The sequence below is a fragment of the Dysidea avara genome, chromosome 7, assembly GCF_963678975.1.
Source record: "Dysidea avara chromosome 7, odDysAvar1.4, whole genome shotgun sequence".
Classification (NCBI taxonomy): domain Eukaryota; kingdom Metazoa; phylum Porifera; class Demospongiae; order Dictyoceratida; family Dysideidae; genus Dysidea; species Dysidea avara.
The window spans coordinates 31564329-31590085 of record NC_089278.1 but is presented as its reverse complement, the minus strand read 5'-3'; the positions used below and the strand labels follow the sequence as shown (position 1 = coordinate 31590085).

Here is a 25757-nt window from a genome sequence, read left to right as displayed (position 1 = left end):
ATGATTTATTCTTGTTTCAGCATGTCAACAAGCCCACAAGAATTAGACAGGGTGATTCTCCAAGCCTACTCGATCTAGTATTCACAAACGAAGAGAATATGGTTACAAACTTGTTGCATCTTCCACCCTTGGGTAATAGCGACCACATTTGTATACAGTTTGATCTTTTGTGCTATTTGGAGCCAAAGAAGACTGACAACTTGAAATATAATACAAGAGCGGCAAATATTGATCTAATGAAGCAAACTCTTGGTGATGTTGACTGGGTATCCTTATTGGACCCCCTTGATATGAGCGATGCTTGGTTGCAATTTAGGTCAATCTTTCAGGATGCTCTTGACAATTGTGTTCCTACTTACAAGCCCAAGGAGAAGAAAAGCCTATACAGTAACTCTGAAGTGTTTAGTTTGAAAAGGAAAAAGAATCATCTTTGGAAAAAGTACCTCTCGACCCGTTCTCTCATAGACCTTGCAAACTTTAAATCAGTAAATAATCAGCTTAGAAGCTTGACTCGTAACCTTAGAAAAGACTACGAAAAGAATCTGGCTCAAGGTGTCAGATCTAGGCCTAAAGCATTCTGGCAATATGTTAACTCAAAGACAAAAGTACGCCCAGGTGTTACCGAGTTGGTCTCCTCGGATGGTTCTGCAATACATTCCGATACTGAAATGGCTACTCACTTTAACGAATACTTTTCTAGTGTATTTACCTGTGAGGACACCACAAGTATTCCAACAGTTGATTCAACTAGTTCCCCTCTCCTTGATGACTCCATTGAAATCACTCCTGAAACTGTTTTCAGCAAGCTAATAGCTCTACAAAGTAATAAATCCTCTGGACCAGACGGATGGCCTATAACTATTGTCAAATCTGTAAGTGAATTTATTTCTGTACCATTATCTATCCTGTTTAATAAATCGCTAAATAGTGGCACTTTACCTTCAGATTGGAAGTGTGCCAATGTAACACCTATTCACAAAAAAGGTGCACGGAATCTGTCCTGCAATTATAGACCAGTCAGCCTCACTTCTATTTTCAGCAAGTTAATGGAATCCATTGTCAAAGATCATATACTGAACCACCTATCCACAAACAACTTACTGTCTCCCTATCAATTTGGCTTCATACCAGGAAGATCGTGTTCCACTCAATTGCTTCTGATGCTGGATTATTTAACTCATCATCTTGATGAGGGCTATTCTATTGACGTAATCTACTTAGATTTCCAAAAAGCCTTCGATACTGTTCCACACCGACGTTTATTGCAAAAGTTAACATCATTTGGTATTCATGGAAATGTGCTAAAATGGATTGAAAGTTTTTTATCTAACAGAGTGCAACAAGTTGTACTTAATGGCCATAAATCTTCCACCATTCCAGTTACTAGTGGTGTCCCCCAGGGTTCTGTGCTGGGTCCCCTACTATTCACGATGTTTGTAAATGAGATACCATCAATTGTATCAAGTCCGGTGCTATTGTTTGCTGATGATACAAAAATCTTTCGAGTCATTAGAAATAGAGAAGACTATACTGCGTTACAGAGTGACTTAGACTTACTTCAAGGATGGTCACAACAGTGGCTTTTGAATTTTAATATTTCCAAGTGCAAACACCTTCACTTCGGCCCAGCCCACCACTATGGTCCTTACTGTCTCAACGGAATATTTATTGACATCAATGCAACGCACAGCGACCTCGGTATTGTTTTTGACGATCAGCTCAAATTCCACCATCACACCACTCAAGTTACTACCAAAGCTAACCGAGTACTTGGTTTGATTAAGAAATCATTTGAATACCTTGACTCTACCATGCTAACTTGTCTGTTCAATACATTAGTTCGACCTATCTTGGAATACAATAATCCTATTTGGGGGCCTCATTATATTCTAGACAACAGAAAGGTAGAGAAGATACAACGAAGGGCTACTCGTCTCATCCCACAACTTCAAGACAAATCTTACTCAGAGAGGTTGACACAACTAGATTTGCCATCTTTTCATTATAGACGTTTGAGAGGTGATCTAATATTTCTTTTCAAAATTCTTAACAATTATTTCACCACCGATTTTACTGATATATATACGTACTCAAGATCTATTACCAGGGGGCATCAATTCAAATTGTTTAAGGAACGCTCAAGACTATTATGTAGATCTAATTACTTTATCAATAGAATCACCAACAATTGGAATAGTTTGCCTAATTATGTTGTAAATAGTTCTTCGATTAACACTTTTAAATCATTATTAGATAGTCATTTAATTGATTCAAGATTTATTTTTGTATAAGTTATTTAATTGATTCAAGAGTTATTTTTGTATAATTACTGCATTGATCGGGTATGCAGGCTGTGCCTTTACCCGTATTTAATCATAATCATAATTTAATCATAAGTAGACATTTTTAGAGTCCAGTTCTTCACTTTGTGTCACATATAGGTTCAGCTGTAGCATGAACACAAGCTAAAACTTATTCAAAGCTGGCCAGTTTTACAAACTTTATGTTGATCATTTTAGATCTTTCATTTGATACTGCAGATTATGACCCCTGCAGTTCAAGGGTTTGCCCCAGAAGATGATGACAACACATCAAATTTTTATTACTAAACAGTTAGTTGTTGACTGTTTTATTTGAGTGCTCTATTAGAGTACATGTATTACTCAAAAATGGACACGGATGTAAACACTATTAAATACAAAAGCCATAGAGTCTATAGTAATGATCATATAGCTAGACTGTTCCACATTGTAGTACGACATGGCAAACTTTGAAACTAATGGTTTATTCCTATATTACTATAATGTACAAAGAGTGATACTTTACTCGTTTATGTATAGCTACATAACTTTACATTGGTGCGAAAGTGTGCTTCATTTTCCACTACTTATTTACTGCCAACTGCACTTTATTGCCCTAGCTCCAACTGTATAGCTTTAGGAAATTTCATAGCTTAATAAATTACAGTAAAACACAGGTAACAGTCACCCTCAAGACAGCCAATAAATAATTATTTTACTGAAAGACAGCTTAGTGTACAAAAATCACTGAGGATTATATATATAGGATTTAAAGTACCGGGCTTCGAAAGTTCCACAAATAATTTAAAGCATTACCTTGCTCGTGCTATGTGAATAAGAAAGAGCTTGACCCTCAATTCTAATACTGTATAGTGTAGGGGCAAAATTTTTGAGGTTGAGAAATGTTACTGACCTAATTTAAAATTATTGTGGCTTTGCAAACACTCTCAAAATGTAGTAGACTATCATATATAGAGATCTAAATATTTCAAGGATAAAATGTTTGGTGGTAACCCCCAAAACTTTCACCCCTCAAAATGTTTTGGCTAAAGCACTTGACTTTACCTTTTATTAGAATCTTGGCTGCACCCCAGCCTCGTGATTTAGCTATTGTCCATATAATTATAGCAGTGTATAAAAAACTGGATGTTTGTGGAAGCCTAATTCAGTCACATTTTTGTGTTCCTGCACTTGACTGTCTGGCGTTGTAGCAAAATGTCCTCAGTAGTAGTTATTTACAAACCTCCTTCACTTCAGATCTCTTTTGACTGTCTACAGTGTCCTTGCTTTTTGCAGAAAGATAGAATCTTGAAAATAAACCCAGATTCAGTAGCTAGTACAAGGCCGGAGGAGACGGTCCGGTTGGTCAGGCCTGAGCCGGACCAATAATCTGGAGTTGAACCAACTAGCTGACCAGTTCGAACTACATTACTCTTGTCATGCAATCTTTGGACGATCACATCTACATGTAGCTACGTACATTTTAGATGTTATTGAAAATGCATGACACGAGTAGTTACCTAGTTTCTCAGCCTAACTAAAGCACAGAACTACACGTATAGTACCTCCAATTACCTTACAGTACAGCATTGCATTCGTATTGTTTTGTACAGAAATGATTGTGGGTTCTACGTACAGTATCACGTGTGCTGACAGTTGGCATTTATCACGTGTGCTGACAGTTGGCATTTATCACGTGTAAGGTATATGCCTTCTTTGATTCTAAACCAGTACACTTATATCGCAATTCAATCTTCATAAAATAATCATTAGCATTCCTTGGCTTGTCTCTCTTGGCTTCCTTTACTGGGCGAAGGGCTGGCAGTGACAAACCAGATACCTCATTCCTCGGCAAGAAGCTGCACACTCATACATTACATGGTGGCCATCTGGATGAGATGTTGAGTAGAAATCACTCCTCTTCAACTACCCACTCGTCCTGTCGAGATACCAAGCAAACTCTCAGTCTCACCCACATCGCGCCATTTTCAAATGCTGATTGGTCTCGTGACTGTCCACCAGTATATTTACGTGATGATCCGTTCACTTCATACAAACCAGTATAGTAGTATACAGCTGTGTAGCATTTTATTGTAGCTGTGTGAATTCACTGTATAGTAATTATATCCTAGCTAAAGGGGGCCATGCTGCATGGGTTCCCTGTGAAATTTGGGGGGAAAGTTGCAATTTGCTAGCTAGTTTTACTTTAAAATTTAGCATCAATTTTAAATTTTAAGGCATTTTCAAACCTTTAAATTGCAAAAATTCTGCAGCTCCTGGAGGTTGCACTCCCAGACCCCCCTTGAACTTCTAATTGCTAGCTATAACTAAATGAACCATACAGCAAGTTTCACGCTGTGTCCCCTGTATGTCAGGTCTACAATTATACATAGTATAGAAAGTCTGAAGAACAACAGATAGACCTGAGCATATTTATATAGCTAGCTAGCAGTGAAATATCACTAAAATTGCATATCTGAGTGTCTAATTTTCAAAAATTTCCTGTGGGGGCATGCCCCCAGACCCCCCTAGAATGCTCGTGCTTCGCACTTTGCAGAGTGTGCTTTGCACACTGTGCAACAGCTCCTCTCTCATTGGCATGTATACAGTAGTAATTTCAACATTATAGTCAATGGCCTGACCAACTCAATTTTCCCTCCTCCGGCCCTGTAGTATGTTTTTATCCACCTTGTAGATGCACTATCTTCATAGTGGTACAAAGACAATCGTTGGCAGTAGCTATAGCTACTCCTAGATTATCCCACTGTCTATGATGATCTGGATAGGTATTATCCCTTAAGCTACTCCTAAATCTGCAGGATTTAACTTGCTACATTTTGTTTTAAGTTATGCAGCCCATATTACCGACCCCTCTGCTCTGTATTACTAGCCCATGCTCTATAAGACTTCTGCCATCTAATCCGGATCCATCATCATGTGAAGCTGTCAGCTGTGACTCACATGGATGTCTGATGTCTTTAGATCACTTGGCTTCTCTGAATAGAAGCAGTTATTTCATGATTCAGTAAATTGAGTAATGCATCATGACTGCTATTCACCTCTCTGTAATAAACAAATTAGCTTGTGCCTTACACCCGTTCTAATTCCTGGAAGTGATCCCAGAATTCTGGGAATTTCATAATGGGGCTACGTGTATATCTGACGACTATGTATTTTACGTGTGTCACGTGAGAATACAATTAAATACATAATCTCCGCAAATTGGATTTTTCACACTTTAATCAATCATGTTGATAAGCTGCTGTATCGCGTTGTCCGCTGTATTGGTACTTGTTGAGGGAAGGTCAGTGTATTGTATGTGTTGGTTTGTTGTGCTCGCGATTATGAGAGGTGCGCGTACACACCCCGACTAAATTCTCGTGGTTCTTAACTTAGTTCTTGATTCAGTTCCGATTGCAACTGTTTCTGATGATGGTGTACATCATCGTTTGGCCTACTGCGTCCTTTCAGCCGTTAAGAGGACAATGTACGGGACTCGCAAATTTATTTGAACTTTGAACCAATTTTATCTGACACATAAAGGGAACTCAGTGTTAAAGGTATACTATCCGCTGTGTTTAAAGCTAGTAAACATGTTCTGTCAGGAAATACTATACTGTGCACATAGGTGAACTGTGTATATTTCCGCGTGACAAATGTATGGCATATTGTAAATTGTGTGGGCTGGACTAGTGTAGTGTTAATAACTAGCCATACTGACCATAGATATACGGTTAGTATATCTATGTACTGACGGTTTCAGTAGTAACCTCAGATGTAATGAATGTAAGGGAGTGACACTCCAATATACCTTGTACTCCCTGCTTTGATCCTTGTCTTCATCTGACCAATTAGACACTATCCAAAACCACGCCCACTTTTCGGACGCCATTTTGAATGGGGCTAATTTCAATAATCACTAACTGCACTGCATGAAATTCAGCGATGAAGAAAGCTCGAACTAAGTGGTATTGTCAAACAATAGTCCATGAAAGCTTTTAATGCTGCAAATTCTTTGTTCTGGCTAAAGGCAGGTGATTATCAGGTGATGACACTAATTCCCTTGTTTACCTGTACAAGGAGCGCCTGGATGGTCAGCCGCTACTACGGTTACTATCACAAATAATTTACCGCAGTAATGGATACTAAAATACTATCTATTTGCTTCGCAGTGCTTCCTGTGTGGGCCAACAAGGCAATTTGGGCTGTCGATGCTTCGCGCCTTGTTCAACCCTGATAACCAGCTGCCCCTAACCAATTTACAACCTCAAAGACTTCCACAGCCAATTGTTCGACAATACCCCCCAGTTCGAGCTTTATTCATCATCGGATTTCAATGTAGCGCAATCGTAATAATTGATACTGGCCCCATTCAAAATGGCGGAAAGCTGTTGCTATGTCAATTACGTAGTTTTGGATTGTGTCTATTATTGTACATCAGTGTTTTCAAAATTACGTTTAGGCCATATAAGGCCACCAATTGTAGATTCTTTGTTTCCTGTCACCCGCCTACATGGTAATTTAAAAGCTGCATGCAAATTTGTGACCCAGTCTGGTCTTATCGCCCATGTCAGCAGATTCGATTTTTCACCCAGGACACAAAGCTACATGAAAAAACTATCTAATTCCACGATCAAAATCAGCTAGACTTGAGTGGTCTGATTTTGCTGGCTGCTTTTCCCAAGCCCGGTGTCGATCCGTACGTGTGGTGTGGGGCCTTATTGGAACTGGTCAGCCTGGGGGTGACTATGTGGGTGTACAGCTCTGTGGTGTTGAATAAGTCCCTCTGCTTTTCATTTTAGCCAATTTTGAGATCTGAATGGCCCAAAACTTGGCCAAATTCATCCCTATGCCTTCCTTTTCAATTTTTGAGCACCATCTTACCCGCCTTCCAGGTCCCCCGCCTCCCACCCCTTTTGCAGCTCGCCTGATACAGTCAACCTCGGTATAAAAAGTATCTAAAATGGCGGAAAACATAGTTGTTGGCTACTTGCACAGTGGATGCTCTGGAAGATAAGGAATTGGTATAAAATGTGTGAAAATTTGATACACACAGCTTCAACCATTGGCGAGCTACAACACACTAAACACTAAAAACCGACATTTCTCATAGGCGATAAGCCCGGTTTTCCCAGACTGGGTCACATTTATTATTGCATTTGATAGTCACGTGACTTAAATATTACTGCTGGCAGGGAGTTGTGTGCATGGCCATGTCATGGGATGAAGACTAGTGTCATGGTGTATTATTGGATAGGTGCGTTATGTTATTTAGTGCATGGCTCCGAATACTAGCAGTGGATTTCTTCAAGTAGCCTTGAGATATATTGATGAACACGAGCCCCATTCTCTAGCTATTAATGTGTGTGAAACATTCGGAAAATTTGTGCTTTTGAAGTTGATTGTACAGAGTCAGGCTAGTGCTATATAGCATGTGTCACCACGAGCATGACAAATGCCTTTCTGGCTATGCAGGAAACATGAGCACTTCGAATCTAACCTTCTAGAGGTTTGAATCTTGTTGAATCCCAGTAAAATCTTTCAAATCACAGCTAACCTTGAATCTAGCTCTCCTAAATCTGAGAGAAAAAGCAATTTGGAGTTAATGGGTTCCCTTTAATATCCTTGCTATTAAAAAATAGCTGCCCGCCCACACGGTGTTTTTGGCCTGACTAGGATGAGAAACAAGGAATTTACAATTGTTGGCCTAAACATTATTAATTTCATCCTCCAATACTCAATAGCAGTGTGGGATGGGAGGATTTTTATTTTATTACCGTATTTCCTCGTATAAAAGCCCGGGCTTTTATTTCCTTCCCAGCATTTTTGACCCGGCCTGTAAACAAATAGGGCCTTTATTTGAGACCGGACGTTTATTTTGGATTGGTCCGACCGACGCCAGGTGTTTAATTAAATTCGGGTGGTGGTAGAGTAATGGTAAGCATAGAAAATAGTGATACAGTGTGTTGACTATATGTACAAGTGTAGGTGAGGTGTAAAATATGATTGGAAAATAATTATATCATACATAATCTGAATGCACGCGGACTCGCCCGAACTACTCACGTGATTACTCGTAGTACCTTCATCCCTCAGATGGCCCTAAACTCAAGTATGAAGCAGCAGCAGCAAAAAGGGAAACGATTAAAGCCACTAACAGTACACTCAAGTAATACCCTGGGCTTCTATTTGAGACCAGGCATTTATTTAAAGGTGCTGGAAACCCCCTGCTTATAATCGAGACAGGCGTTTAATTGAATGCGGCTTTTTTACGAGGAAATACGGTAACTAGGTATCTGAAATAGCTAGCTCAGAATGCAGTTTTCTTAGACTGCACTAACTGTTACTAACTTTAATAGATGCTGAATGGCTGCACTCAGCCACCAGTGGTACAAATTTTTGATCCAGTAAGAAAAGCAGCAACGTTGGGTGGAAATGAGAACCTAATAATTAAGTCTATGTTGGGATTCTAAAAGTAATATACACTTCGCAATGTTTGTCTTTTGACATAATGCAAATTTCTTGCTCGACTTATTTGTATGTAGTTTTTATGAATTTTGTACTTTATATAGAAGGAAGTCTCTTTTTAATATTGGATTAGCTATAGAAAATCAATACAAGTTAGTTTCAGGGGATTCCTATAAGACATGTTTATTTTTACAGGATTTTGTGGTCTTCTTGTAACGATGTATGTATGGCTTTATCTTGTATTAGTTTAGTGGATTAATTGCAGGAGGTAGTGCAAAATGTTTCCAAGACAATGTGTATGCAGAATGTTTGTGTTGCCTTTAAGTGAAGCAAATAAGAATATTGCATAACTACAGTAGATCGAGACAGACATTAACACTTGGCTTGCTAAAATACCATGTCCATTAAACAGTTATCATTCACATTCTGTATTGAACACAGCTCTGTGCACTGACACAATCAACTCCAGACCAGTAGTCACTCAAGTTATTCAGTGTGCTATCATGTTTGCTTACTCCTAGCTATGTGACAGTGTTAGGGAACTTTTTCATTTGATAAGGAACTACCTAACACTTTAGGATGTGGCAAAATTTCCTTGTCTCAATTTTCTGAAGAAATTAAGAAAAACTTTATTGTGAAACGCTAGAGGAAATCTAAGCAATATAGCTTCGACTTTTAATTTGTCTCTTTTCTGTAACTTCAAAGTATGCTGAGGGTGTCATTGTAGTAAATTTATGTAAGGTTGTAAAACATGCTGCTAATAAGAGAAACCATATAGTGCAGTCCATTACTACATGTATAGGATGTCATATCTTTCGTTGTGTGGGTAGGCCTTTGTGTGGGTGACCTTGACCTTAACTAGTTTGTACTGTGTCAACTGTACTAAGGTTTTGTGCTTAATTCCTTTCATGACAGGACAAACTGAATCACACTCACAACCTGAAACTAAGTTATTACTATGGACTGATGATCTCAACTATGTTGTTTGCTTAAGAATCTGAAAAGTAGTACACAATTAAAAAGAAGCTTAAACAAGTAGTCAGTCATGAAGAAAGTGTACACAAGTATTATACAAACCACCCTGTATATATGGAGCTGTCCATGGTCCACATTATCTCCTTACTGAGTGATCGCTCACTAACTTTCCTGTCTCACAGACACAAATGAGTGAATCACACTATTGTACTTTTAAAATGTGATTATCAATTTGATTTGTGGCACCCTCTGATTCTAAGTTAGAAACCTGCAATAGTATACACATGATCTGGTTACCCCAAGAGACAAAACTTCTGTGTACATTTCATGATAAGCAGGCCCTGAACATAAGTAACTGACCTGCAGTAATCTGTAGTACCACCATGCCTTTTTGTCCCAAAGTGAATTCACTTTGTTTTGAAAGATGTGATGTGATGTTTTCTTTTCAGATGTGTGCCATATGATAGCGATCAACTTCCCATGGTCTGTGATGGATATTATGACACCAATAGTGGATATTTCAATGGAAGTGCAATTGATGAATTACAAACAATACTGGATGAAGAAATTGCTAACAGTATTCCCAGTGACGCAGATACTTGTGTGGATTATGTACAACGATATTTATGTTACTACTATTTCCCAGTTTGTAACCTGACCACTGGGGTGATAATACCCACCTGTAGTCCCAGTTGTAACCTGTTGACTAATAATCAAGACTGTAAAGCATTAATACAACCAGCAACCAGAGCAATTGAGCAGAGAATTAGTAATATTGCAGTTGGAGACAATCTTAATAATTCTCCCGGTGGAACTTGTCTTATAACTGTCAACAGTTCTTACATAGAAAATGCTACATTGTCTATGGACTGTATAGCAATTGAAGGTACGTATATACAGCCCTGTATGTGTATGGTGTGTTAGTATGTGTGTAAGTATTTCATTGTTGAGCACCAGTAGATCATAGAGTGGTATATGATAGTTCAAATTAGTTGAACCAGTCCATTTGGTTTCACATGGGATACGTTGAGATAATAAGCCACTCTCTAGAGTTCCTATGAATACAAATACATGAAATGGACAAGGAGAAAATATCCTGACCACTTGGCAGACCCCTGTAAGCATTCGAGCGTAACTCGGATGGCTACAGTATCTATGTTCAGAAATGGATTTTTTCTCCTTCCTGCAACTTTTCAAACACACTAAATATAACATCTTTAATTAAGCAGGCTGAAGGACCAGGTGGCCTTCAGACCTTCAACACTTGTGCTGTAAAGCCTTAATAAATATGTTTGATGTTGTTGCAGGGCTTCTGTGTACCTGTCTATTCTGTCTATTCAATTAGGTATATATATACATGTTAGGATATGTTGGAAGCCATACTTTACTGGGTCACATGTAAAGTTGTAACAGGGACATGATGTCCAATTTCCTGAGGGCCACAGTGCATGCATATCAGGCTCATAGCCTGATTGCCCCATGTTACAGCTAATGCATCACGTGCTAAGTCTAATGGTGATTAGTTGGAGGTACTTTTGTCCTCCTTTGTGTCCCATTTCTTTCTCCACTATTGTGTAAGTGTTGATTCACAGTAACGTGTCATTCAGTGCTATAAGAATCGTCTGTGATTTCCATACTGACTGGATTGATTGCAGAGGTACTTCTTGTACTGTTCTTTGCTTGTATCAGTGTATAACGGGTAGGAAATAGCTGAAAATAAAGCAGAATGGCTTTTTATTCAGTGGATTTTTGCTGACTGATTGACCAGTTGACTAATGCCAGTATATTTCAATAGTGGCTAAGGATGCAGGCTTGATTTTTGTACTGTTAGATGTTACTTTGAACAGCCCGACAGGTGCCTTTTAGCATGCTGAAGTATAAACAATTTGTGCTTTATGGACTTGCCTTTGTCCTCCTTTGTGTACGCTCCCAGCACAAGGTGTTAATTCGTGGTAGTGTGAAATGGCTTCCCCTGTGGACTATCACCATACGACTTGGGCATTATTCAGTGCACTGGACTGGACTACTGGACTGGTTTTGCACATTCTATGGCTTGATTTATGGAGTCTTACTAGTAAGCACCCTTAGGGCACCTGCAGCCTACTTCTAACGGTGAAGATGAGTTGTGAAATATGCAAAATCACTACTGTTAATTATTCCACTATATAGCACTTATTCCTTCCCTGGGGTGTAGTAGTGTTGCAGGCAGTGCACGGAATGTGACAGCAATAGTTAACCAGCGATCAACTTGCCATTAGACAATGAGATATCCTTAGAGCAAGCTTGAGGAGCAAGCTACTCTTGCTGCCACACTTCTGTTTCATAGCAGAGGCTATCAATTATATTCCGAAAAAGTAAACAAACAAGCGCGAGCAAAATATAATTAAAGAACACAACAATAAATCAAGGATGTCACCTGCGCCTGCAGATAGATACTAATGGAGATTTAAGCCCTATAATTCAATCACGACAATAGACGTCCACTAGTATACCTGTAGGTATAAACAATGACCTTGTTACTTTTTATGTCTACGATCCCTTATTAATTCCCAGTACTTGTATATTAATTGTGGCTTGGTTCAGCTAATCCTACTCTTGTACATTTTGTGTGTTACTGTACAGCTGTATTTGGTTAGCAGAAATTTAATTTAATGTTGTGTATCATTGACAAAATATTGACAGGCTAGACTAGTGAATGTACTTATGTGTGCAAAGATTATATTATTGTATCAGTAGTGGTAGCAGTTGAAGTATTTTAAAGTATGTTTGTTCATAGCTGTCCTGTCATTTTTAGCTACCTACCTTTTTCTTTATGTTTTTTTTTTGTACCTGTAGAATTGATCAACGAGACTATTCCATTGAGGTAAGCGTTACTTTTATATTCTTAACATATTATTTATTATTACATTTTTAATTTAGTTGCATTCCAGTTGAGAGTGATGATACTTGCTTGCCACAGTTGCCGCCTGATGCATACTATGCTCCAAACACATTTGAACTTGTTGGTGCAGTGTTCGGTGAAATACAAACTATTATCCGACAATTACCCCAGTCAAGTGTGTGCAGAGGTTTTATTGGTACAGTGGTGTGTGTGTTCAGGTTTCCAGGTTGTAATCCGGACACTGGAAAAATCCTTCCAATTTGTTCTTTTGTTTGTCCCGTAGTGGACTGTATTGTAGACGCGTGTTCATTGGAATTCTTCCGTAATGATCCTAATTTCCCAGAAGTGAATCGATTACTAGATCAATTCATTTGCCGTGTCCCTCAAACATATTACAATTTCCCGTCACAGTATATTTCAGATGATAGCGACTGCTCATTAATTAGTAAGTTGTGCTATAAATACTGTATTTACTTTACTGTGTGCGTATGTGTGTGTGATATAAGCCTCCCTACATATGCGAGAGGTTGGCTGCACAAAAGTTACATAATCACATGCCTCACACATGTGATGTCAGGCTCTTGGTTGGCATAGCAACCAAATTTATTTCCCTGTTTGGAACTGTGATGACCTTACCGCACGAAATGGAGAGCAAACAGCAACAGTGGAAGTCCGAAGAGAATAGCACCGGAAATTGTATTCCAGGTCTCCATAATCCTATATATCAGTTTAAGTCAAAATATGTAATTGTATTTGATAGCACTTAATGTGTGTCATGCCTCCTCTGGATCAACAGTATATAGTTGATTATATGGCTTCTGGGGCCCATTTTAAACCCCAAACTGCTTTTAAAATTTTTTAAACTTTCATCTGTATATTATTCCAGGGGTCAGCCATCAGCAATTTGTAGCAAGCATTTCGTTTTAGATTGACATATTTCAGCAGTTGGGATGTGGTTATGTTTCTTACCACTTGTGTTTACATAGACATTTGTTGCTAGGTGATAAAATAAACTGGGAGGGATTACTTTATACCAGAGTGTACAGAAGAACTGTGTATACCGTATAGACAGAAATTTTCGAGGGATGAATCTTTCACGAAATTGTGTAAAATATGGTTTTCACGTTTTTTAATTCATGAAAGCCTAGAAACCGTTTCACTTAGGTAATAGCTAAGCATATGTGATCTCAAATATTTCACAATTATATTTTCACAAAGCTATCATTACTTGCAAAATTTGTGAACATTTCGTCCTCCGGCTATACGGTAGACATGTCAGACCAACCATCCAGTTGATCTCACGTGTGCCTGGATATTTTTAAAACCTTATTTTCTGTATTCCATCCATTTTTGGTTCCTGCCATCCATTACCTTTTACCCAAATCCCCAAAATAAACTGAAAAGATGTCTGCCAATAGTTTCAGAGTTACGTATTATTGGTTTCCACTGTGTACATTTGTCATATGAGGATCCATAGACAGGTTGTTGAGACTCACAATGTAAAATGGCATGTACATAATTATGTTGTATTTGTACATGTCTACTTAATATTAATACTGACATGTCTATTACAGTTTCTACGGCATCAAACACTACAGATACTAACCTTATACAACAGGAGTGCATTGGTGCTAGTAGCCCAAGTGAGTACAGAAGTTCGTAATTAAGTGTTTCCCTTGTTGAAAATTTTATGTAGTATGGTAATTCTGTATGGTAGGGATCATGGAGCTTCCTGTCAAACATATCCATTGAAAAACATCCTCACCTTTCTGTGTCATAACTGTTTAGCAGAGTATTAGTGTTACATTATCTAACTCCTACACAGGTATTCAGTAGGCTTCTTGCAGGTTTCTTAGTGGGTACTGATTAGTAAATTACTATCATCTTTGCGGTATTGGTTGGTGTAAATTACATACCTTCAGGACACTAAATGCTTCTAATGGATATTCTAATGATTGAATGATTAATTGATGTCTTAAGACAAGAGTAACTCAATACGGCTAACACTACAAAAGCTTGATGTTTTCACTGTTACTTGGTTTGGCAAGTGTTTGTTGATGTAATACAATAGATCGCTAGTGGTGATTCACGGGTAACACATTGATGGCTTCATATGTTGTCTATCACGTTAGAATAAACATCTTTAGCATCTCACCTCTAACAGTCAAAGTAAGTGGGGCTTGGTTGACGCATCTTGTCCTCTCAGGCTATGTAACAGGCAGATGTATGAGCTAGTCTTCCTGCCAGTGATTAGTGTGGGAGTGTATGTTTTGTTGTGTCAAATGTAGTGTATGGGGATGTTACAAGAAAGTTAACAAACAAGTAATAAGGATATCAGCTAGATATTGTTGACATTGTAGACAATGATCTCACATTGTTTAATGTACTCACACAGCTTCTTCTCCTGGAAGCTCCAGTAGTTCTAGCAGCAGCACAGGGATCATTGTTGGTGTAGTGGTGGGAGTGTGTGCAGTCATTGTAGTCATCACGATCATAGTGATTGTAATACTGATAAGAAAGTGTAATAACGGTAAACGTAGAGATATCAATGAAGGTCCTAGAAATGACTATAGCAGTGATCCAACAGCCGCCAGGTTAGTCAATGCTTTAATGGCCACATATCTGGTGTATTATTGCAACTTTTTGAATGGATAGTTTTTGTAGACAGATAAGCATTGTTTTCTTTGAGGTCCCACAAGCACACACGTACTACTCTGTGTTAATTATGTGATATTGCAGCATGAAATGTGAACATGTGTATAATAGATACAAGATGATTAAGAAAATAGCATAGCGAACTAAAGCAGTGTATTTTCCTTTTTAAACCAGTGTGGATGTACGCCTGGTTTACTGAAATTGTTTTCCGAAAAAAAAAAGTGTGTTTGTATGTATGTTTGTATTTGTACATTTGTTTGTCTTTCTGCACCCACGTGAGTAAAATGGCTTGTGCTACTGAAGCTGCCTGTATGTGAGCAATGAAGGCTAACCTTCCCGGTAGGTAAGTGTTTGCTTTGAGGCGGTTATTTGTGCTAGCTTTGAAAACAAGTGAAGTGAGTTCCTGAGGGCACTATGAATGATGGGTTGTATGGACATAAAAGAACTGAAAAATGGCGTATCTGGCTCGTAGGCTACCAGAAATAATGAATTCCTCCAAGGAGAAAGTCCCACACTTGCAGTATGCGAACGAGAATGAAGGGCAGCCTCGAGGGTATTCCTGTGAGAAAGCACAATAGACACACTATAAAACAGTTGAAAAGATAGTTCTGTCCATATTTTATCTAACTGAAAATAGCATAGTATTAACTGCCTATTTAGCTAGAATGGGATAGTATTAACTGCCTATTTAGCTAGAATGGGATAGTATTAACTGCATGGTCGCCTGTTTTTAGAAGTACATGTAACATAAAATCAACTTGTTTTTGTAGATATAAATACATGAGGTACTAACTATTGTACATTTACTGTTGTAGATATGAGCGACGTAATGGTGATGGTACTGTAGATCTCAACAATCCATATAGTCCGTCCCCATATCTGGCACCTCGAAAATTTCCTTTTCAAGGTACGCTATACAGTATATGTTGAGCAATGAGTGAATACTGTTTGTATTTTATTTTTGTAGAAGAACGATTGTCCAGTAGCATGGGCTCCCTTGTGTGTGAAGTGACCCAGCTCCTACAATATGTTAAAGATAAGTTTTCTGAAGTTTTATTACCTGCAGAAGTCATTACTAAATCTGACTTCTTAGGGAAAGGTGTGTGGTGTAGTAGGTTGTCTGTAGTTTGAAGTGTATGTGTGTGCATGCATGCGTGCGTGTGTGTATGTGGGAGTGTGTTGTATATGCAGTATAGTAAACCACCATGTGAAAGTTCAGTGGTGAATATTAACAACAGATACATACAGTATAAGTCCACTGGATGGAAGTTATAATATTAATTACACACACTAGCTGGAAAAATAATGACCATAAAAGGATTTAAATTGTACAGGAGAAATATCCAGTTTGAAGTACATGTATTTGAAAGTGATTTTATTTATGTGTACAATTGATTTAGGATTTATGTGTCACTTATGATCAGTACACTTTGGTAGTAGATTTTTCAGATTGAATAGTATTGTTCTTTTTGGTTGTTTTACTCACATTGGATATTGTGGATATTGTGAATATTATACAATTATTTTGTTATAGGAGCATTCGGTGTAGTACACAAAGGAGAGTTGATTGCTACTGATGGAACCAAAAAGGCCGTGGCCATTAAGACTATCAAATGTAAGGCTTGTTTGTTTGTGGGTGAATATCAGACCAACTGCCCAAACCAGTACTGTACAGTCTTACTGTACGTGTGCAGTGGGGAAAAGTCATCCAAGAGAGTGGAACGTTACAATGCACACAGAGGTCTTGGGATGTGTATTAAAATTCTTATGACTATGATAATATCATTAGTTTCAGTTTTCATACGGTGATTAATTCAGCACATTGAGTGGGATGATTGTGTTATGTGCCCACTGGCAATCTTTACTGTGACTATGTCGACAGTTTATTTTGTATTGGCATCCTCCACACTTGTATGGTTTGTGTAGCCCAAACATCCTAATGGAAATGTTTCAATTGATGAGTTTCTGTGATGTGATAATGGGGTCACTGTCAGTATAGAAAGTTTACAAGATGGTATGTACAGTAGATCAGTGAACTCTTGTGCAGTGTAGGCTTTTACTCATAACATTACTTATATGGAATAGTGTACAATAGTATTATATGCTTTGTAGTAGATTTTTTCTAGGATAAGTTTTCTATGGCTTTCCATATTAAACCTTGCGTATGCTCCCACACTGCTCCCACACGGTTTTGGGCACGCACCTGTTTCCTGAAATTGTTTTCTGAATAATGTATCACTTTGTTTGTCTTTCCACATCCGCTTGAGCAAAATGGCTTATGCTAAAAGCAGCCTATATGTGAGAAATGAAGGCTGTACAGCACCAGTATTAACCGTGCAAGTAAGTAAGCTTTAGCAATTTATTTATGCCAGCTTGAAAAACGGGTGAAGCGAGTTCCTGGAGGTGTTATTAGTGCTTTTCACAATGGGTTATGTGGGCATAAAGCAACCGAAAAAATGTATATCTAGCTTCATATGGTATCAGAAATAACAAACTCCTTCAAGGTGAAAGGGGACATGTCTCGTACTTATGTGAATGAAAATGAAAAGTAGCCTCTAGTCTTTCTCTAAACATTTTTGCATGAGAAAACATGACAGCCACACTATAGAACAGTTGAGAAGATACTTCTGTACATGGTTTGCAGTTTAAAGTGATTTGTTTGAGTTATGCTTCCTTATCAACATAATTACTGAATTACAAAATAAGTCATAATACACTAAATTACAATATTAATTATCTAGCTAATAGCAAAGCAATTTGTAATAGACCACTTTACCAGAAGCCATGGAATGTTAAATGGATAATAAATTAGTTATTGCATAATCACTGGAGTACTCAATTATTTGGCCTATGCTTTGCCACAAGTCTATGAAACTAGTTTCATTAAGGGAATTAGTAAAACGCGGAATTGCGGAATAACGAAATAAGCAAAACTTATCTTTGCAGATTGTACAAATAGTTATATGCTCTATAGTAATTATACTTTATTTACCTTGTAACAGCTCTGCATGGCGCACCACGGCGATGGATAGAACAGCAGCTGGCGAGCATTAAATGGAATGAGCACACAACCAATCACCCTAGCACGATCTACCTTCGCTAACTTTACTTACCTACACTCTTGATTCAAACCTGAAGAGTTTTGAAATCCATTTAAAGAGTAAAGACACACAACCACTGGACTTCCCTACTGAACTCTAGTATGACTCTAATAAATTTGGTCGTATGCACATGAAGGGCAACTAGTTTAACCTAAGAATAGAACTAGATCTTGGCGTTTTGTAGCTAGATCAACTAAGTAGTATAGATAAGTAAGTTTAGCGAAAGTAGATCGTTCTAGGGTGATTGGTTGTGTGTTCACTTGTCCCATTTAATGCTTGCCCAGCTGCTGTTTAGCTATCCATTGCCGTGGCGTGCCATTCAGAGCTGTTGCAAGGTGTAAATAAAGTATGATTGCTATAGAGCATGTAACAATTTGTACAATCTGAGCTTTGCTTATTTCGTTATTCCGCAATTCTGTTATTCCGTATTCCACGTTTTACTAATTCCCTTTCATTAATGCAGTTATGGTCTAGGGATAACTGACAAGGTCAATCAGAGCCTTGCTCATTCTTGTATAGGTGCACTCAGTGGTAATAGTTTGTAGCATGGTAATAAACACCCCTTTATCACCCTGTTAAAGCGTTCTGAGGCATTGCATATATTGTTTCACATTAGTAAGGGAAACCATTGAACACATAACAGTAGTGTAGTCATAATGCTTGCTGCACTGTGATTGTTGTGATATGAAAACTAGTCATCGAGTACCTGTGGTTCATCTTACACTATGACTTTTAACAAAATTCAACTACTGACACTCATATTAGCATTGCCACAGACCACACAGGATAGTAGTTTAAACCAAACTCAACTAGTACATTAAAAATTATAAATTTAAAAATGAAGTAGGGATCCAAGCAATAACAAGTAGTGAAACAAGAGATGAACGATGGTAGTTATTACAGCATAGCTTTGTGGAAAATCCCTACTTTGGCATGGTATAGCAATTATTTTGTGTTCAATGCCAAAGTAGGGATTTCCCGCCAAGCTATGCTGTAATAACTACCATCGTTCATCTCTTGTTTCACTACTTTTTATCGCTTGGATCCCTACTTCATTTTAAATTTAGGATTTTTAATATACTATATAGTTTGTTTAGATTTTTGTTTAGGCATATAGCTAGCTATAAACATGTGACTGTTCTATTAGGGTGACTGCTGTATTAGAGTATCTCAAGTCAGCCTGCGAAGATGTGCGCTTGCCCAAAAGGGGGCATAGTCATCGTGGTTTCGATCAATTATTAAAGTATCTCAAGACAGCCTTCCAATTTGAAGGAGTGTGGTCACTAAAATACAGCTAGTGCAAAAGGAGTGTGTCATCATGGTTTCAATCGATAGATCGATAATGTGTATAATAAAGAATGGGCGTGATCTTGTGACTTATCGTGAAAGCTACGAAGTAACGGTACCTCCTTACAGTAGTGCGTAGTTTAAGCGCCTTAAATAATCTTGTAGTGTCTATTATGCTGCTTAGAGAAAGTGTTGATATGGAAATTAACGCCTCGATATGGTTTTGTTGGATTAAGAAGAAGACAAGCAGCCTGATTAAAGATAAAAGAAAAGACAAAGCGCAGAGGGCACACACTCCTCGGAATCCCAAAAGGCACATCCCACTGGTGAGTTTGTTATTGTGGTGTAAAATGGTGGCCGTGCACTGCTTCGTTTGGCCTCTAGGCTTGTGACTGTGGTCAGTCAGGCAGTCAGTCTAAAATTCAAGTTTTGGCGATTTTTAAAAATTCTATATCCGATCACCTGAAAGTGTTTTGTTGTATTTAATGCTGTTTTATGTATAATGTGGACTAGTACTATTCCGTAAAGGTGATTTTCGTCTCGTAAGATATCTCTAGGATGTTTTTTAAAGGTGGAATTTTGGGCGGTACGGCCATACCGTTTGATTATAACAGTAAGTTACAGACCCCGGCAAAGTATCTAGTAATAAAATGGGAGTAAAACAATATTTGACCTCTACTGCACTGTCAGTAAGGATTGATTATGGCTTGTAGGAGTGGATACTGAAACATTAGGATCTTTTCAGCAAGTGTTTCTGTGACTAACAGGCTTATTCTTCACCACAACATGTACTACATTCTTGAAGCCATATCTTCACCTATGAACTTGCTATTTTCACTCTGTTTGTGCCAATTAGTTCTATAGGTGGTAAACCCTGTGTCCAAGTTCATTTCAATCCAAGGAACTGTGAGTCTGTGAGACACTTTGAAAAACATACAAATTTGTATATGTGTGGTTTAGAAAATATGTACTCCAGACATTGCCAATCCTTAATTACATTCCTCATGCCTTTATCTATTGCATGGGTGTTTGCTTATTAGAAGTAGCACAACATCAATTGGTTTTTAGGACAAAATTTTCACACATACGAATTGGAGACTGTTGCAGAAAGCGAATAGTCTAACACTTCTTATAAACAACCACAACTATCCCACTGACACATTAAGATAATCATACTATATATACAGTTTCTAGCACTATACAACTTGATGTCAAGTCAAGACTTTTGCCAATAAAGGTTTTAGATAGTTTTACTGCACTTTAAACAGCAATAATTTGAACTTCTCTACTGTATGATCTACTACGATTTGGCACACATGTAAACAATGTGATTTGATTTATGCATTGAGTATGGGGAATTTTACGAATAACTGTCAATTCTTAATTTTATTTCTCAAGAAATCTGTACCTACCTTTGGTAGCATAAGGGACAGTAAGTCACAAACCACAATAATTCGTGCAGTTTTTGCTTTATATGATGTGTGCCATCCAACTACGTAAATTTATGGATGTTGGTTACTGACTTCTGACTCTGCCTGTGGGTGGGTAAGTTGTGGGAAACATGCGATCTTGTGATGGCAATATAAAGTATAGTACTCGAGATTACTGCACAACTTAAGGTGTTCTACTATGTCACAAAGGAAGTGCCATTATCAGCACTAGGAAGTATGGATTGTCATTATAATCAATACCTGCCATGTCTGATCATTGAACACTTGGCTGATCATTGAACACTTGGCTGATTATTGAACACTTGGCTGGGCAATGCTACTATTTGAACTAAAGCTGTCTAAGTACTGGAAATCACTCTGTATTTTTGATGTGTGACTTAATGTGTCACTGTGCAACTTTCAGTAACTTTTCAACACTTTTAAAAAGCTTTATAACATGCAGAGCTGCTATCCTTGCCCTCTGGCAGGAGTACCACTGGTTAGCCCTCAAGGCACTAGTCACATGTACTAAGTGTGAATGACATCACTAGTGGTACTAGAAAAAGTGCATGACTTACGGTCTCTTAGGCTGTGTTTAGTGAATTTTCGATGTTGAAAATGGACAACTGTTTTCCAATAACTATAGAGTATTTTTAAAGGCTTAGTGTTTTGTATTTTGTTATCAGAATGGCACAAAAGTCAATTACCTGACCAGATTAATAAGGCCGAAAATATTTACATTCTGAAGTGTGTTATGTTCAACAACTGTCTGTTCATTTGTTCATATTAGTTTACAATTTCACCCCCACAATGAAATGCTATCTTATAATTTTTACCTTGCACAACATACACATATGTACACACTAAGGCTGTGTTGATGCTGATATAATATTGATAATGGCACTTACTTAGGTATGAGTAAATCTCAAATCTGATCAATAACTAAGATATAGTTATTGTGAGTATGAGTTAGTGATTACAGTACAGATTATGATGTTTGGGTGGGTTCACAACTCACTACGTGTATACTATATAGCTCCCCTCATTCCATAGAGGTATGCTGCTGACATGTACTCTGGTACAGTAGTCAACCCAAGGGACATCTTCATTGTGAAATCTTCTGGGTACCGAGTTCTCCTTCTTTTGACTTTCATTAAGGGGATGGACGTATTACGACCTTTTGATGTCAGTAATGTAAAATTTCAGATTTTATATTGTGTAGCCTACAACACAGCAGCAGTACATTCACAGAATAGTATTAGTATGTGGGGTTTGATGGTGTGTAATATATACTGCTACATAGTGTATAATTATTATTATTCTTATCCCATGTGTGTAGCTACCAGTTTGGATGGTATGAAGGACTTGGTAGCAGAGACAGCTATTATGAAGGGTTTCCATCATCCTAATGTGTTACCATTACTGGGAGTATGTGTTGACTATGATGATGATGATGTACTAAAAATAGTCATTCCTTTTATGGCTCATGGTGACTTAAAAACTTTCTTAAAGGAGAGTCGTGTCTCACCCAACAACACACATGAATACCCAAAGGTGTAGTATAGTTGTATCTTTGTATGTTCCGTGTTATGTGAGACAGTTCAGCCAAGTCAGCCACAGGTTCCAGGGTCAGTGCTTGGCTTTTGTAGCTGTTGTTGTTGTTTCCTTGAGCAAGAAAGTTTACTTGCACTACTCCAATCTAATTAACTATACAACGGGTACCTGGTACCCTGTGTCAACTGGGGAAGTGAATGCACATGTCTTGCTTAACAGTGTTGGGGTCATTATAAAGTTGTGGGTTCTGCAACCTTTGTCTGTGTATACTGTCCCGTGAGTTACTATTCTTTGCTTTGTTAGTACCACCTGAGTTTGGGCACTGGTACCACACATTTATTTATCCCTCCTAAGAAATATTTGCCATGTGATAGTAAAAAGTTCCTCACAAATATGTGATGTGTACATGTGCTGTGTTCCTAACAATATGTACCACATGCATTTGACCCCGACATTTCTTATTCACAAAAGGTACTAAATATGAGTTCATTCCGTGCCTGGCTAGTAAAACAGAAAATTTAAATGTGCATACTGTATAGCGGGAAATTTTCGAAAGGTTAAAGTTTTGAAAAATTCGAAAGTAACAATGTGTTTTCGAAATTAATATTTCATAGTTTATCAGAAATATCTAGTTGGCTACAAGGATCAAGTAATTTAAAGTATAGCAAAGTTTGAGTGTTTGTTTCTACTATAATATCAGTTAGTTAACTATAGCTAGATCTTGATCAGTATGGCTAGACACTGGCCACTCAGTGGATAGTCTGGTGTGGCTCTTTAATTTCTAACTGAAGGTGTGGCTGCGCCAGACTACTCAGTGGAAGGCAAACACATGATTCAACTTCACAAGTGACACCATGAGTCTTGAAGTCTAAGAGAAAATTGTTATGTCGTGGCTCTATCTGCAAGCCATTGGATTAGCTAACATAAACACCAAACAAGCTATGAAGGAGGAAGGAGTAACTAGATGCGATTCTACCAAAGTCAGATGAACATTTATCAATATGTATGTAATCAAAGCAGCATATTCTATTGTATGTTATCAATACCATTGCTAGCTTCTTCCAATTAGCTAGTGTGTGTGGGGTTTGTAAACCATTATCTAAGACAATCATTTCAATAAACTTTTTTTTTTTTTTTCAAACTTACAATCAAGCACTCTTTTTCGAAATTTAACCACCTTTCGAAAACTTTCTGATATATGGTATCCCAAACATTTATGTACACAAATGTGTGATTTTCTTTTGTTTGTTATTGCAGGATATGTCTGATGAGGTGCTGACGATGATGTGCTTTGATATTGCTAAAGGAATGACATATCTTGCTGGTAAAAGATTTATCCATCGTGACCTAGCAGCTAGGAATTGCATGTGAGTTTCATTAAGTATATGTAGTTGTGTAGAACAATCCCATGTAGGTAAGGGCTTACGTAATTACCAGATGGACACGCTAGTGTACATATATGGATCAATAAAAATACTGATGCTCATGGGCTGTATTTAAGTGATGGGATATGCAATAAGAGTGCTTCCACGCACACAAATACAAACTTTTTCCTTAAAATATATATATATGACTGGCTGAGCAAAAGCTGGGTGTTTTGTTTTCAAAATTCTATTTTGCTATTTAAATAAAGTGGGTAAAATATGGATGCTACTTAAAAAATTATGCGCGTTTTTATTGTTTTGTTATCCACTGAAGCAAAAGTCAAATCAACGAAACCTATAATCGAATTCACCTGTTCGTGGAGAGTATGTAAATCATTGTTTCGTATTCGTAAACGAAAGGAACATCAGTTTTGGTTACATATTTATGATGTAGAAATAAAGATTACCATCATCATTTTATGTTGGAATGGCTTTCATATGGAGGAGTACGGTATACCTTGATGGATTTTCCAGTTCATGGTGAACAAGTTGAACCAGTGGCATACAGTTATATATATAGCTTGTTTTAGTTGTGAGTTACATAATTAAGCGCCTGTAATGCCCTACTTTTGCTGTACAAATCAAATATATTTGCTGTTCCAACTATCTAGCACTCTAACTATTCTCTCTAAAAGACTGAAACTTTGGCTGTCCACTTCTTTGTTACTATAAATAACACAGAAGCAATAAAATGGAATTCAACGAATGTGTGAAAATGACCGACTTTTTCTCAGCTGGTCACTCATTACGTTATGTGTTTGATTGAGTTCAGGTTCTTGGGCTGTATCACAATGCTAGCAATTTCAGCACTATTCTGATGGCCTTAGCCACCTAGGATGAGGACTCTTCTCTGGCCCCTGATGCTTGGCAGCCCATTATTTGGTCTGTTAACACCTTAATCATGTGTTATAACAGATTGTTCATACAAAACAATATAGTTTTCTCAAAAATATAAAAGTTAACCCCATTTTTCACAAATCTGGTCTCATAATTAAGTAAATCAAATGACTTATAAGCAGTGTACATGCGTAATTGCATATCGATATGTGTTTTTAATTATCCAGGGTAGATGAAAGCCTTAGGATCAGAGTGGCAGATTTTGGCTTAACCAGAGACATATACAGCACTGAGTATTACAGGCAAGATAAACATACCACATTACCTGTAAAGTGGATGGCATTAGAGTCACTACTGGATGGATACTTTGATGAGAAGACTGATGTGGTATGTGTGTGTATGTGTGTGTACGTGCGTGCGTGTGTGTGTCAGGCTTGGGGTCAAGTGCATTGGTACTTGTACTTAAGTACACATTCTTGAGTACTTGTACTTGTACTTCAGTACTTTTGTTTCTTAGCCATTGTTCTTGTACTTAAGTTCAAAGTGATGTACTTGTTAGTACTTAAAGTACTTATAAGTACATTAAAGTACTTTGAAGTACACACATGACTTGACACATGCAGGCTTTCAACAGGTCACCATAAAAAATGTAGCAGCAAGAGTTCATAATATTATATTAGAAAGCAGCATGAATAATTCTCTTTGATGTTGACACAGTTAATGAGGTTATTAATACCACTTAGAGACCTGAGGTGAGGGCTCTAAGTTTCATTTAGAGACCTGTTGTCATGTGAGACTGTTATGGTAAATTCAACAACACTTCAAAGAGTTTTCTATGTCACTGA

At 37.8% G+C, this 25757-nt stretch overlaps 1 protein-coding gene across 3 annotated transcripts in view; it reads left to right on the top strand.

The window, feature by feature from the left end:
* LOC136260397 (tyrosine-protein kinase receptor TYRO3-like) overlaps positions 1 to 25757 on the top strand; it is a 32135-nt gene that overhangs the window by 1607 nt on the left and 4771 nt on the right. Inside the window, exons 1-12 of one of the 3 annotated variants that reach the window (XM_066054107.1) lie at positions 5486 to 5604; positions 10193 to 10629; positions 12579 to 12606; positions 12663 to 13069; positions 14199 to 14267; positions 15020 to 15218; positions 16095 to 16186; positions 16247 to 16378; positions 16814 to 16894; positions 22437 to 22651; positions 23909 to 24018; positions 25140 to 25299. In XM_066054107.1, coding sequence (XP_065910179.1) covers positions 5549 to 5604; positions 10193 to 10629; positions 12579 to 12606; positions 12663 to 13069; positions 14199 to 14267; positions 15020 to 15218; positions 16095 to 16186; positions 16247 to 16378; positions 16814 to 16894; positions 22437 to 22651; positions 23909 to 24018; positions 25140 to 25299 — 1986 coding nt within the window. In that variant the 5' untranslated portion in view covers positions 5486 to 5548. Of the gene's footprint in view, positions 1 to 5485; positions 5605 to 5731; positions 5861 to 10192; positions 10630 to 12578; positions 12607 to 12662; positions 13070 to 14198; positions 14268 to 15019; positions 15219 to 16094; positions 16187 to 16246; positions 16379 to 16813; positions 16895 to 22436; positions 22652 to 23908; positions 24019 to 25139; positions 25300 to 25757 lie in introns of those variants that run through there. The other 2 variants (XM_066054109.1, XM_066054108.1) reach the window with 2 other exon arrangements.